At 41.8% G+C, this 15,764-nt stretch overlaps 1 protein-coding gene across 4 annotated transcripts in view; it reads left to right on the forward strand.

Moving 5' to 3' along the window:
* Window positions 1–12,072, forward strand: part of PIK3R1 (phosphoinositide-3-kinase regulatory subunit 1) — a 90,008-nt gene extending 77,936 nt beyond the window's left edge. For 3 of the 4 annotated variants that reach the window (XM_060092981.1, XM_060092982.1, XM_060092984.1), the window contains 9 exons: window positions 3,051–3,153; window positions 3,717–3,815; window positions 3,924–4,104; window positions 4,349–4,474; window positions 5,191–5,333; window positions 5,543–5,719; window positions 5,818–5,886; window positions 6,602–6,772; window positions 7,867–12,072. In XM_060092981.1, coding sequence (XP_059948964.1) covers window positions 3,051–3,153; window positions 3,717–3,815; window positions 3,924–4,104; window positions 4,349–4,474; window positions 5,191–5,333; window positions 5,543–5,719; window positions 5,818–5,886; window positions 6,602–6,772; window positions 7,867–8,056 — 1,259 coding nt within the window. In that variant the 3' untranslated portion in view covers window positions 8,057–12,072. Of the gene's footprint in view, window positions 1–1,471; window positions 1,627–3,050; window positions 3,154–3,716; window positions 3,816–3,923; window positions 4,105–4,348; window positions 4,475–5,190; window positions 5,334–5,542; window positions 5,720–5,817; window positions 5,887–6,601; window positions 6,773–7,866 lie in introns of those variants that run through there. The other variant, XM_060092983.1, reaches the window with a different exon arrangement.
* Window positions 12,073–15,764: the final 3,692 nt, after the last annotated feature.

A 15,764-nucleotide genomic window follows, 5' to 3' on the forward strand; every position in this document is an offset into this window, starting at 1 on the left:
GTGCTCCCAAAGGCATGGGGGACAGGTCCCCTCCGGGCTGTCGCGCTGTCCACAGCTGCTGGGAGGACTTGGGTCAACATTTTTATTAAATTAAGATTTTTTTTTTTCTGAATCTTTTCTGAGGACATATCCCCACCACCACCATTTTTCTTTGCATTTAGGGTTACTTCAACCTTTAGGCAAAGAGATCCTGGGAGTGGGAGAGGGTGGGAGGGTATAGGTTGAATCTGCCTTCTCCTTAGTGGGAAACTGAATTAAACTGGAAGAGAGACACGTGAACAGTGCTCAGAGGCTGTCTTGCCTTTGCTCTATTTCTATATATTTTATGATTCCAAATTTGACAGAACATCTAAGAATAAATTTCCAGGGCTTCTGTGTTCTTTAAATTGTCGCAGAAATATGTGACATGCACATGTACGTAGATCACACAGCCCACTCTAGTTTTTTAAATTAACTACATTTACATGGGTGGGGGGAACCTTTTCTCCCTTCCTCCCCTCTCACTGTAGGAGAACTAACATTAATTTAGATTTATAGGGGAATTGGTCTCTTCACATTAAATAAATACTGCTAAGAAGGAATAATAACATTTCTTCCCAAAGGGAGGCATTTGAGATGGAGGGGACAAAAGCCCCCCCTCCACACACACACACACACACACACACACACACAAGTGATTACATCACCCCCCCCCCACAAGCAGTATTTAGCCCAGTAACTCTGAAGATGGGCTCATCAGTGAAAAATACTTAGCAAAGATAGCTCTGCCTGTACTGTGCATTCTGATATATGGCCTCTCTTTTTTTTTGGATTTTTCATTCCATATTCTATAGTTTTAAACTGCAGTGTTTGAGATTTTTGCCTCTACATTTTTTTCATTTTGCTTTCTATAATGTAGCACCTTTGTGACAGTGTATAAGTTCTGAGTTTGCAGTGAATTATGGAGGACTGAAATTAAATATCCAGAGTTCTTGATCCTTCCTGCTTTTAATATATATCGGAGGCATTTTAGGACTGTAAAATATATCTTGAGTATACTATTTGGGTGCCTTTGTAAGATTTTTAAACCAAGAAATGACCGGGCTATCTATAAACCCAGATGCACTAGGGGGAAAAAAAAAAAAAAAGCTACGTGCCGCAGCGTATCAGCTTTTGTCAACCTGCCAAGAGCGGAGCGTACCATGCTGCACGGAGCAATAAAAAAGGAATTAGAAAACTCACTGCTAGAGAAGAACAGTCAGATTAAACACCTTTTTGAAACGAAGAGCGTGTATACATTGCAGTTCTGTTAAATGTAGGATCTTCGTGAGATTGGGGCTGTGTTAAGGCTGGTAGAGAAGAGAAATGATGAAGCAGGAGTGGTCTGGTGACATTTTTCTGACTTGATTGGCTGGGGTGTGTGATGTCATAGGTTACAGTGCAGCCCCTTATAGGTTTTGAAATGAATTCCAAGACACCATTACAAAGAAAGCCGGACTCTTTTCTTATAACTGAGCTCAGCCAAGGAAACTCTCGCACAAATGTACAACACTGTTTGGAATATGGAAGACCTGGATTTAGAATATGCTAAGCCAGATATAAATTGTGGCACAGACTTGATGTTTTATATAGAAATGGATCCACCAGGTAATACTGCAGTATTCTTGTAGAAAGCTGGTTAATGTTGTGGCATTTAATTTTTTTGACAACTACGGTTAACAGCTCCTCTTTGGATGTCTGTTTTTATTCATTTGTTCTAATTTAATGAGTTTGCTCATAGCGTGAAAAGGAAACAAATGGTTTGACTGCCTGTGGAAGCAAGTCAGGCTGTGTGGGGTAAATGCTTATTCTTAGTTGAATGGCTATAAATTGGATTCCAGTTTTTCACTGGTGTCTTTTGTTACTCGAGCTCATTTGCCGTTTGGGTTATATTGTTGTATGTCGTTCCTTTAATTAAAAGGATGCAACCTTGGTGCTGCTTTCTCTGTTGACAGTGGATGAGGACAGTGTGGTACTTTGCAGTGATAACACTCGGTACTTTAGAAAGCATGTACCAGTGCTGCTATCAAATGTAGCAGTGATTGCAACTCAGTTCTAGGTGCCCTGAAACTATTCTGAATCTAATGTTGAGACTTTGTCTGCTCTCTCTTCTATTAAGATACTGCAATGAGAGAAGTTGGCTTCCCATTACTGAGTCTCGGTCTTTATAAAATATACCTGCTAGCCTCCTGAAATAATTTTTGCTTAAAATAATAACAGTGCTTGAAAACTTATGACTTAGAATTTAGCTAGACATCCTAGACTTATTTTGCTTTCTCAATTATTTTCGCCTTCCTCCCAATTAAGAAATTCAGAAACACTGCAGTCTTTCTTTATTTGTCACCAGTTGGTACATGAATACTGATTTGACATTGAGGAAGAGGGATATGGTTTTTAATCACTCTTGGCATAATATAGAGCACAGTTATCCGATAGAATATTATCATGAATACTAAAGAGATTGAGGTCACAGAGGAGTTTCTTAAAGTGGCTTTTGGCAGAACAGTGCCTGAAATACTAAGATTAGAGAAACCCAATTCCGCCTCTTAAAACATATTCCTGTAGATGAGCTTTTTTATTACCACAGCAGCATTTGTGGAGGACAGAAACCAAATTTGTCTTTTATAATTAAATAAGAGGAAATTAAAACCAAGCCATGCGATTCCTCCTGCTATTCTCTTTGTGGTCTCTTACTTTAGACAGATTTGACCAGATATGAAACTTTAATTCAACTCAAACCTGAAAGTAGAAAATGTTGTGACTGACTCTGGATTTACTTTGAAATTCATTCACATGGCCAGCCCATTTTTTAATTTGTTGGTCTCTAAGCTCTTCTCTTTTTTTCAATTATGGTCTATAGTCAAAAAGATTTCTGATTTTTTTTTTTTTTTTTTTAAGAAAAGGTTCATGGACGCCTGCATTATTGCTGTGTTTCACAGTTGAAAATGTTACTTAAAGGAACTTGGGTCGACTTCTAAAGGTTTATTTGTAGTTGGGACTGCAAAAACTTTTTCTTTCTCCTTCATCTGCAGCACTGCCTCCTAAACCACCAAAACCCACTACTGTAGCGAACAACGGTATGAATAACAATATGTCCTTACAAGATGCTGAATGGTACTGGGGAGATATTTCGAGGTAAGGCTACAGAGACTCTTTGAGTTTTTCACCAGAGCTAGGGAGTTTTAGATGAAGAGAAAGAAAAGCAAAACGCACCAGCTTGCTAAGTTCCATTTTTAGGCTATCATCCAACATAAGCATGAAGCACAGTTGGTTCCCTTCCAAAGACGACCACAGAAGTCACTGAGCTCTGGGGAATTGTGGGTGCTGGATGCCACAGGAAATTAAATACCCGAGAAGTTTCATTACTGACAGAGCTGTCGGGGGGCAGCAGGGTGAAGTGGCAGTGCCTCAAGGCAGAGTGTAAAGTCACTCTCTTTATTAGACAAAAACTCTAAGAATTAATGTTATCAGCTTAAAGTGGCATTTCTAGTCTAAGCTTTTTTTCTTTTTCTTTTTTTTTTTTTTGAGGGGGATGAAGAGTTGGGAGGAAACCTTTTGGGGGTCACGACTTTCTGTGCTGATTTGTCAGAGTGACTTGTGTGTTAATTCTTAAGCTCTGAAAATACAGTTAAGAAAATGTAACACGAGAATCACCAAATCCACTAGGTGAGCATTGTCTCATGTTCTTTTCACTTCAGGGAAGAAGTGAATGAAAAACTTCGAGATACAGCTGATGGGACCTTTTTGGTACGAGACGCATCTACTAAAATGCATGGTGATTATACTCTTACACTAAGGTAAGTTAGGGCGTGTGGCTAAAATTGGCGTGTTAAAGGTGATGGGAGAACACGCTTTTTTTTTTTAAAGAGAATTCTAATGCCATTATTTTTATATTGCATTTGCAGGAAAGGAGGAAATAACAAATTAATCAAAATATTTCACCGAGATGGGAAATATGGCTTCTCTGACCCATTAACCTTCAACTCTGTGGTTGAACTAATAAACCACTACCGGAATGAATCTCTAGCTCAGTATAATCCCAAACTGGATGTGAAATTACTTTATCCAGTATCCAAATACCAACAGGTAATCACATACTCATGTTAATATTTTAAAAAGATAATGTTTAGAAAATATTTTGAAGCAGATGAATTGCATGTAATCACGCTTGAAAAACGTTCAGACTGTAACTTTGTGATCACAAGTGTATAGTGGCTCAATAAAATACTTTCACAAAATAAATGACCATTGTTTGAGGATTTTTCCCATGTCAGATAAGTACCTTATCAACTGAATTTATATTTTTTCCATTTTCTTCTAATCCTTCCAGGATCAAGTTGTCAAAGAAGATAATATTGAAGCTGTAGGGAAAAAATTACATGAATATAACACTCAATTTCAAGAAAAAAGTCGGGAATATGACAGATTATATGAAGATTATACCCGTACTTCCCAGGTGAGTTTTCTGTGAAAATCACATTAAAATTGTAGAGCTCTTAGTTACTAGAAGCTAATGCGTGTTATATTCAGCTTCAGAAAAACAATTTGAAAGGTTGAGTTTTTGCCAGTAATAAAGTGGGGAGATCATTGATTTGTGAATCATTGATTATTCTAATAATTACTTACTATAAACCTTTTAAATGAAGCCTGTGTAAGTATCAGAATAATAAATTAAGTTGGATTGGCATAACTGCAGATTGAAGAATTCTTTTTAGAGTGAAAGCTAATAATACTGGAAGTTCCACAGACTTGTCTAATCTCTGAAATGGGGATTTAACCCTGATATGCCTTTACTATGAAAGGGTTGAGGCTACGTTTACTGCCTTGTTTTCCTAGAGGCTTTAATCTCCTCTAGGCCATCACGTATCTGGGACCGCCAGAGGGAGCAGGATGGCATAAACTGCTGATAAAGTGGAATGGTTTTTTAAAAAGATGAAAACTGTAGAAAACTGTCAAGCAGTCATCTTCCATAGACTGGGAAAATTCTCCAAAGGAAATGTGTGCTTCTGTGATACTATTTTAAGGGGTTTTATGAATTTGAGTCCCACCTTGCTAACAAAATACTCGCCTGCCAGATAGCAGCACCGATCAAATGTCCTGGTAGTGTCTTGCCGTAAGAAATTGCCTTTTCTGTGAAAGGAATGACCTTGTCTTATTAAAATTGTGTTGCAGGAAATCCAAATGAAAAGAACAGCTATTGAGGCATTTAATGAAACCATAAAAATATTTGAAGAACAGTGCCAAACCCAGGAGCGGTACAGCAAAGAATACATAGAAAAGTTTAAACGTGAAGGCAATGAGAAAGAAATCCAAAGGTTGGTGACCCAGGAGGGTTTCCACTGCGCATGTGCTAGAGATCACCACAATTCTCTTAAACTGTTTAAAGGTGACCTCGCTTTCTGTGAAACGACAGGGAGAGAAAGCATTCTTTACCTGAGGAAAACTGCTGGGAATCAGTACTGCAACCTTGGGGGAACTTTCAGGATGCTCCAGGTAATTATGGATGCATTTCTCTTGCCTGCAGGATTATGCATAATTATGAAAAGTTAAAGTCTCGAATCAGTGAAATTGTCGACAGCAGAAGGAGATTGGAGGAGGACTTGAAGAAGCAGGCTGCCGAGTATCGTGAGATTGACAAACGGATGAACAGCATTAAACCAGACCTCATTCAACTGAGAAAGACAAGAGACCAATACTTGATGTATGTACTGCAAGTGGAACCCTGCACGTGCATGATTGGTAATTGCAAAAATCAAGGCTAGGCTCTTAATGCATTTTCCTTTTAAACCTCTTTTCCAGGTGGTTGACTCAGAAAGGTGTTCGGCAGAAGAAGCTGAACGAGTGGCTGGGCAATGAAAACACTGAAGAGTAAGTAGTTAGCACAGATGGGAGGTAGCAAGGGTGTTTTCTCATTTAAGGAAAATGCACAACTTGCTTCGTTTGCAGAGCAAGTGAGGAATGGAACGTCTCGTAGGAGAGAATATCATCAGTCTCATTACCCAGAATTTTAAAAAAGGAAAGTTTAGCAAAGGAGAATGCAGATTTCCTTTTCCCCCATAGGGCTTTGAAGTGACATTGTGTCCGTGATGATGTCTTGGAACCGTCTAGAAAATCCCAACATATTTTGGGACCAATGTGGGCGGGGGGTGGGGGGGGTGTTGGGGGAGACAACCCTGTTTAGCATATTTTTAAAGCTTAAGTATATGTTTCGATTCAATTATTTGAAAACTGGTGTTCCTCCTAGTCAATCAATTTCCTGATCTAAACTGGACAAACGGGATTGTTTAATACCTTGCTCTCTGCCGCAGGTAGCTGAGCATAGCTACTGACTGACTGGAAAACAGGAAGAGTATCACTTAGTGCTCCTAAAACTCTTTGTTCGGGGTGGGGGGTTGAAGGCTAAACTCAATGAGGAAACTCAGGCCAGAGAAGCTGGTTGAGTCAGACCTGCAATCGCTGGCCTGACTTGCTTGAAGGAGGGGCAGGAACTAGATCGAAGTGAGGAGAGGGCCCTTTCTCAGAGGGGCAGGCTGCTGGCTGCCACGTACTGCATTTAGAAACCTTTTCTCTTCTACCTTTTTAGCCAATATTCGCTGGTGGAAGATGATGAGGATTTGCCCCACCACGACGAGAAGACATGGAATGTTGGAAGCAGCAACCGAAACAAAGCCGAAAACCTGTTGCGAGGGAAACGAGATGGCACTTTTCTTGTCCGGGAAAGCAGTAAACAGGGCTGCTACGCGTGCTCCGTAGTGTATGTACCTCCAGCCAATTATTTGTCTCGTCAGACATCTCAGGGAGGTGTTTCATTCATTCACCCAGCCAACCGTGCGGGCAAGGATTCGGAAACGTTCTAATCTTTAAGAGTGTTACAGTAGTACAACGGTGGAGGAGAGGAAATAAGACCTAATATTTTCAAGTCTAGGCAGGAATAGCTGTCGAGTAGAAAGAAACCTGCTGTTTAGGTGGGAGACTAGGGCTTGGGAGAAGTCCTGTTTTTCATCTTTCAAATGGAAATAGCCACACTTGCTGCTTTCTGGGGGGCTTCCGTACAGTTAGAATCTGAGGTGATCCACATGGAAGCACCACCCACAGGTAAAGTCCCCATCAGGGACAGGTTAAAACAGTAAGAGAAAGGACCGTGGTCACTGTCCCTGAGATAAAGTACACCCAAGAGAAGACATTTCCATCCTAGGGCCTATTTTCCTTTGTTTATGTAATAGTTTGGGGGTACTTTGAAGAGTGAGATTGGATCACTGACATTATTTCAGAGATGTGAATGTCCTCTAGGAGAGACAGGGTCTCCAAGTATTTTATAGCCCATCACCTCCCTCCACGTAAGCAGAGAAATATTGCTACAGGAAAGAAGTGAGAACTTAGAGTGAGGACAAGGGAACAGGAGAATAGATGGAGAGGTATGTGGACGATTCCAGGCCTGCCTGAAAGGAAGAATCCTGTTAATAATTGTAATGGTGCCACGCTGGTTGGGCGGCAGCGCTCATAGTAATGGCTGAAGTCACCACCCGTTGCCTGCTCACCGCGTTCTAGGCATCCAGCAAGCCCCTCCCGTACATCGCCTCGTTTCTCAAGGCTCCCCTCTTACAGATAGATTACTACTATCTCCCTTTGAATCCATGCTAAAGATGACAATCCAGTGGCTCAGTGAAGCTGGGTTACCTCCTGAAGTTACTCAGCCAGTAAGGGACAACTGCATGAGTCTAGGGCTCCCCCAGGACTGGTCCCCATGTGGAGGCTGGCCTGCCTCGGGGATTTTCACGATGCTTTTACCAAAAACGCCTCATCCTGGCCCAGCTCACCCAGGCCCTTGTGCTCTCTCTCCGTGTGCAGGGTGGACGGTGAGGTCAAGCACTGCGTCATCAACAAGACGGCCACGGGCTACGGCTTCGCCGAGCCCTACAACCTGTACAGCTCCCTGAAGGAACTGGTGCTCCACTACCAACACACGTCCCTCGTGCAGCACAACGACTCCCTCAACGTCACGCTAGCCTACCCGGTGTACGCGCAGCAGCGGCGATGAAGGGCCGCCCTCCCGCCTGCTTCTCACCTTCAGCTCCCCGAGGCCTCCAGCAAGCACAGGGCTCCCCTGCAGCCCGACCTGGGAACTGAGCTGCGGACACCCAGCCGCCCATCTTCAGATGTGACTCGAGCTTTCGACCACAAGGCAGTAGGGGAAGACACATACGCGGCGGGCTCGCACTGGGCGACGACTACCATTCCTCGTCTGGAGTGCTTAATTAGCCTTCCTTTCTTTCCTCTTCCTTTCTTTTTGGTTTTGTTTTTTGGATTAATTTAAAGTCACAACCACACACGACACCAAGAGAAAAAGAAATGCAAAAATCTCTGCGTGCAGGGACAAAGAGGCCTTTAACCATGGTGCTTGTTCGTGCTTTCAGAAGCTTTACCAGCTCAAGAGTTGGGACCTTGGAGACCGGAGCGGGGAGGGGCTGACGAGCCCTGGCCTTGGTGGGGGTCGCTCGGTCCAGCCTGGGTGTTGCCGTGCACGGTGGCCCCAGACACATCGCACTGTGGATTATTTCATTTTCTAACGAAATGAACCGATATGTAGCAGAAAGGCACTTCCGCTCACAGGGGACAGTTTGGGGAACGTCCGCTCATGTACGTTCAGAGGAAATTCTGTTGTAGCAAAGTGCCAGAAAGTGTTTGTTTTCGTTAAAACTCTACAAACCAAGAAAACCCACCAACAGAAAAATGGAGCTTGGAAAATAGGACTTCAAAGTGACATTTAGTATATAAAATATGTACATAATATTGAATGACTATCAAATAGATGGATTTGTATCAATACCAAATAGCTTCTGTTTTGTTGTGCTGAAGGCTAAATTCACAGTGCTATGCAATTCTTAATTTTCATCGTTGTTACCTGTTTTAAATGTACCTTCAGAATAAGCTTCCCCTGCCCCAATTTTTGTTGCTTGAAAACACTGTCCCTGATTTTTTTTTTTGTTAATATTCATTTTGTTACTCGTTACCTTTTTTTTAAAAAGAAGAAATGTACAGGATGCCAGTTTAAAAAAAAATGGCTTCAGATTTAAAACTATGAAATATTTTACAGTTTTTCTTGTACAGAGTACTTGGCTGTTAGCCCAAGGTTAAAAAGTTCATAACAGATTTTTTTGGACTAAATGTTTTGTTGGGCAGTGCCTGATAAGCTTCAAAGCTGCTTTATTCAATAAAAAAAGAGAAAGATATATGAATATGACAAAGTATGGCTGAGTTCAACAATGTTGTTTCAAGACTTAAGATACGGTACCTGGCAATGTTTGTTTCATAAAGAATTGTGAACTTCTTGAATCTAGGGAGGGGAATGTAGCAAAGGGATGTACAGGTAGGGGGGAGGGGTGGCAGGATGGCATGCACTTTCTCTTTCTTGTGATTACAGAGAAGTGGATCACTGCACAGTGAAGTCTTTTCCCACTTTGATCTGCTACTTACTATACCCTGATGACAATTTACAAACCTATGGGAATGCTAGGTCTTAGGAAGGAAGGCAGGCAGGCAGGGTCCTGCAGCAGTGTTCACCCTTGTTGGAAACACTGATTTCAAAGTATCATTGCTGCATTTAGAAAACCTGTCTCTCTTTAACATTAGACTACCCGTTAACAAACAACCAACATCCACTGTAGAAAAAGCATGATCTGAAAAGATATTTTTATCTGGTTATCTGCTATTTTCCTAGCTTTCCATTCAACTCAGATCAGAAAGCAAATAGACATGGTCATAATCGCTCCTGCCCCGATTGTAGGGAGCTTGTTCAAGTCATGGCCATTGTAGGAATCATAGTAACAGTCCTCATTCACCCAAACAATTGTATGTGTTACACTTCACCGTGGGGAAAAGGAAGGACTTGTTAGAGTATTCTTTCCAACTGAAGGCAACAGCAAGATAGCTCTCTCCCCTATTTACATATGCAAAAGCCTTTGGGTTCAGTGGGAACTGTACCTGTGTTGGGAGGAATAATGGGGAGATTAAAATGGTGTCTTAACAACTTCAGTTTTCCTTGCTCGGTATTAGATTCACCACAGCTTTATTTCTCTTTCCTTCAACTACTGGGGGTAAGGGGGTTTCGTTTTGTTCTTTAATGTTGTTCCTTTTAAAATTCTTTTGAAAGAGTCAGTCTAGTGGCTGACTCAATCAACTGTAGAATGTTTTTTTTTTTTTTTCCTTTTTACATGAAGCTACTCATATCAATAGCAATAGTCAGTCTTACAGCCGGACTGTCAGCCCTCAAACTTGACTGTACTGACCTGACCATCTCCCTCGCATCGCCAGACAATTGATGATTCCCCCTGGTTTTATTCTCTGAGTGTCTCCTTTACACCTATCCTTCCATGTCATACCGAAGCCCAACCATTAGTTACTAGTAGTTTATCAACTAGGTTTGGTGGTTTTTTTAGTAGCACATCCATGTATGCTATTAAGGAACTTGAATTTCTAAAATATAAGATCTGAGATGGAATATTGCATGAAAAAGCTACCATTCTGTCTATGTTTTTGCTTCACCACTTCACAAGATGGCATGGTATTTAGGCACTTGCCTTATTTCTGCATCTCATGAGCAGAAATGCAATAGGTTTTTCTTTGACCAGCAAAGGCAGGATTCATTGTTTCCTGTCACCGTGAGTCACAACTTACCTATGATGCTACGCCTGTGCCCAGTACCCTTCTGACAGCGTATGGCATGCCATCACATCTGTCCTTGTAGACGTTTGACCAGCAGGGCTCCGAGTCCAATCATTCATCTCCTAACCACACTGAGCAGCTTATGATTAGGGATGGATACAGCAGAGGCCCTCCTGATACATGCTTACATCCATGCATTGATCTTCCCCACCCAATGCAGCATCCTGAAGATAAAAGCCAGAAGCTAAGCTGAAGAGAGGCTGTGATGGGGCTCTAGAATTGGGAGCATTGGGATCTGATATAATACATGAGGGAAAAATCATAACCATGTTGAAAAGGCAAAAAGCCTGTGTCTGCAACATCTGACGACTTCACGGCCCTCGATATATGTATATATGTATATGTGCATGGACTGTGTTTCCAGTACACCTTTCAGCCAAAACAGATCCACAGTCATTGAGTTCAAGTACATAACAAGCCAATGTCTAGTACAATTCTTGTATGTGTGTATGGGTTTTTTTTCCCTTTGAAGTTGCTTTGTTTTGTCTTATAAAGGTGAAAAGTGTTTGCAAGTGAAGTGAGAAGAAGTTCATAATTCTTTGGCTTGTTTCTGTTGTTTAAAAGTTACTCCTTTTGGGTAGCTGGTCTATGTGACTCGCTGAACTTGGAAATCCTCCTTTTCAGTGTGTCAAGTCAAAATGTGTTTATGTGAGCTGTCACTGTGGGGGAACAATTGCTTTGTCATATAGCTGGTTATGAACTAGTAACGTGTTTGGGAAGTCCTACTGATGTTCCTTTTTGGGAGAAAAATTCTGCTGGTTCTAACAACTGTGCTTTTGCTATGCATGGTATCCAAGTCAGTTGGAGAGCAGACCCTGAAATTTGAGTTCAGGGTCATTTAAGAAAGGGGCAGTTTATAGCACAATGCCTCACATGGGACAAAGTTCTGAAATGCCAAATTCTTATTTTTTAGAAATCTAGTTATATAAATTACTAGTATAAATTACTAGTATTATGAACAAATTTGGGTTCATTGGAAACACTAACCAACTTAACTTTGAACTTGTCACCATGAGATAGCATTAGCTGCCCAGGATGCTGCTATTTTAAAAAAAGAAAAAAAAAGGCAAAACAAACAAAAAAAACTCATTTATATGTGTGTATTTTTTAAAGCTACGATCTCTTCGATGTTTTTACAAATCTGTTTCTATGACATTGTTAAAATAAAGTTGGTCTTTTGACGAGAGGGAGGATGTCATGGTCAGTTGTAATTTTGCCTTTACAAGGCACCTGGGGTGGGGGGCGGGGGGACTGTGCCTCCTTGACATTTGTTCAAGCTATAGATTCAATGGAGCTATGTCTTGTTGTTTTAAGTTGCTTTAATGCATTGTATTAGGTCTTCAAACAGAATAAAGTTTGTTTTGAAACTTAGGTTATGGTTTGAAATTTCAGTGATCACCGAAGACGTATGTTGTCTTGCTCTTTCAGTTAATAATGTTCCTTCTCCTTCTGTAGTCTCCCACCCACCCCCTTTCACTGTCATTACATTATCTCATTTTTGTCAAGTGAGAAGAACACATGAATCATGGCTCAGTGTCATTTACATCATTTCACTATATCCTTAATGATGAAAAGAAGTAGCTCTAGGTGATGTCATTGCAAGGCATGTTCTTGCTCCAAAAAAATGTGATATCCACTGTCCCTCAATCCCTCCCCTTCACCATCCATCCCCAAACCTTCAGAACTGTTCTCTACAAACTATGGTTAGTGAAGGTATCTGGCTTTGTCTCTCTGTTCTACAGGCTGCGTGTTTGAAACAGGCACAGTGCAGGGACACTGTGAGGCACTGTGCAGCAGGCAGAGGTGTGACATGGGGTTCTAGACAGGGAACAAAGATTCACTACAGATGCTGGTTTCACACTCTAGTCAATACATGCAAACCATTCTTAATCTAAAATAACTTTCCCACCTGTTTTGATTGCTGAATAAATTTATAATGAGGCCACTTCACATGTACATGGCACTCAACACCTAAGCACAGTGAGGGTCCTAGACACGAAGGCATGGTCTAGTGATGGCGATGAGAGGGGCACATAAGTAATTACAGTCATGGCAACAATGACTAATATACCGTGTAGAGGAGTAAATCTTGAGATTCATTTCCTGCTTTTCCCCTGCTCTGTCCTGTATCACAGAGAATTATATACTCAGGGTCTCTTGCCCTCTGGCTTCTAGGTAGTGAATCTCCCCTGTGGCTCCAGTTCCTGCCAGAAAGACTCTTTGGAACCTGAGCAGCCCTACTATGCTCCTCTCTCCCTCTCTGTTCCTCTGGCAACAGTACCTCCTCCCATTTTTATTCTAAGCCAAGGGGTAGTTGCAGCTTTCTGTTGTTGCTAAACCTCTGGTTCTGTTGTTGCTAAACCTCTGGTCCTTCCATCACCTGAGTAACCAATCCTCTTTATTCAGTTCTTTCTTTAAGAGCTAGAGTCATTTCTTTTTTCCTGACTGGTCTCTGATTAATAAACCAAGTGATTATTGTTCATTTAAACTCTTTTTATGTGTTATCTGATTTAATCCTTCCACAATTGTGAGTTAGAAGACAATATCTCCGTTCTACAAATGGGGAAACTGAAGCACTGAGGCTAAGTGACTTATCCAAGATCATGCAGCCATTAGAACACAGAATAGAGCACCTAGGCCGTCTGATTCAAGCCAGAGCTCTCCACCCCTAAGCAAGTGCTGGAAAAGGCACTAGGAAGATCAGAGAAAAGTTCACTAGTTGCTCTTCCTGCTGGGGGATCTAACCATGTGGCTCTCAATTGGTGGACAGTATACAAGTGGCACATAACAAATAGCAGGAAATGGCATGGGTTTGCTTTAGACCACCTAGGTTCTCAAAGTGTGGTCTCCAGGCTAACAGCATTACCATCAGGACCACTTGGAAACCTGTTATAAAGGCCTACTCGAGGGCCCCATCTACTAATTCAGAGTGAGACCATCTGTTGCAGCAAGTTCTCTAGGCGATTTTAAATGTATGCTAAAATTTGAGAATCACTAGTATCACCAGATTGTTGAAATAGTACTTCTAGTATTTTAATTAAAAGCCACTACTATTAATGAGTGATATATATTTTACTTTATGACATAATTTGTGCTCACAGTATAGATTCTATACAGGAAAGATAATGGACCCATTTACAGCTTAGGAAGGCCTAGCTGGGTCTTAGCTCTTTCTTTAACCAGCGATGGGAATTTGAGCAACTCCGTTTACCTATCTAGACCTCCAACTCCATACCTGTGAAGTAAGGTGATGAGTCCAGAAAGTCTTCAGGACTCCTAGAGCATATACTGTGGTCTGGTATACTGAATGAAACAACTCAATCCCCCAGTTCTCCACTTCTAATTTGGCCAAAATGATAACCCACAACGTGACCTGTGACTACAGACCACTGAACTTGTAGTACCGGCCCTTTATCAGTGACAATGGTCAAGAAGCATTAGCCAAATTAGAGTCCCCTTATCTTGCTGATGTCTTAAAGGTACACTTCAGGTGAATCAAAATGGTAAGCCAAGTTCTCGATAATGTGATGAGGAGTACGTTGGAAATGATACTTTGTCCACCTATCTAAAGCACGAGGCGCGGAGTCAGAGAACTTGGCCTACCAAATCCTCTGGGACATGGTGGGAGTGAGGTAAGTATAGTACATTAAGATTTTAGGTACTTCCCTGGTGGTGCAGTGGTTAAGAATCCTCCTGCCAATGCAGGGGACACGGGTTTGAGCCCTGGTCCAGGAAGATCCCACATGCCACAGAGCAACTAAGCCTGTGCACCACAACTACTGAGCCTGCGTTCTAGAGCCTACGAGCCACAGCTACTGAGCCTGCGTGCCACAACTACTGAACCCTGCGTGCCTAGAGCCCGTGCTCCGCAACAAGAGAAACCACCACAACGAGAAGTCCGCACACCACAACAAAGAGTAGCCCCCGCTCGCTGCAACTAGAGAAAGCCTGTGTGCAGGAACAAAGACCCAATGCAGTCAAAAATAAGTTAATTAATTAAAAAAAGACGTGATACTGCTTGATAGTGTGTCAAGTCAAAAATTTTTTTCTGAACTTGTCCCTTAAAAAAATATATCTAAAAATAAGAATCCTGTAAAGACTTAAATGTAAGAACTAAAACCATAAAACTCCTAGAAGAAAACATAGGGAAAAAGCTCTTTGGCTTCCCTGGTGGCACAGTGGTTGAGAGTCTGCCTGCCGATGCGGGGGACACGGGTTCATGCCCTGGTCCGGGAAGATCCCACATGCCGCAGAGCATCTAGGCCCGTGAGCCATGGCTGCTGAGCCTGTGCGTCCGGAGCCTGTGCTCTGCAACGGGAGAGGCCACAACAGTGAGAGGCCCACGTATCGCAAAAGTAAATAAATAAATAAATAAACAGGAGGGACTGAATCAAACTAAACAGCTTCTGCACAGCAAAAGAAACAATCTACAAAATGAAAATATAATGAACAGAATGGGAAAAAAATATTTGCAAACCACATGTTTGATAAGGGGTTAATATCCAAAATAAAAGACACTAATGAAACTCAATAGCAAAAAACACACAAATAATCCAAAATGAGCAAAGGACCTGAATGGGCTTTCTTTTTAAAGATACTGAAAAGGCCAACAGGTACATGAAAAAGATGCTCAATATCACTAATCAGGGAAATGCAAAATGAGCTAACACCACAGAATGGCTATTATTGATAAGTGACATGACCCAAATGGTGACATAGGTCATTCCTGACTTCACCCCCCCTCACAAGAGGAACAGTTAACAACAATTCATGGACAGGACACAACTAAGAGAATCCTAGAACAAGGGAGTGAGGCTAAAGCACCCCCCTGTATTTCAGTAGTAGTCCCAACCAGCAGCTTTGCTCATCTGTAGAACCAAGTCGATGGCCCAATCTGACTAGGGTACTTGGCAGGGTACAGGTCTATTTGATTCAAGTCCCCAGTGGAGGAGTTTTGCTGGCCCTGGAACCTGGTCTGACCACTCCCAGGCAGAAAACCTGAGTCACAGCCCTACCAGCAGCAG

The sequence above is a fragment of the Mesoplodon densirostris genome, chromosome 3, assembly GCF_025265405.1.
Source record: "Mesoplodon densirostris isolate mMesDen1 chromosome 3, mMesDen1 primary haplotype, whole genome shotgun sequence".
NCBI classification, from domain to species: Eukaryota; Metazoa; Chordata; class Mammalia; order Artiodactyla; family Ziphiidae; genus Mesoplodon; species Mesoplodon densirostris.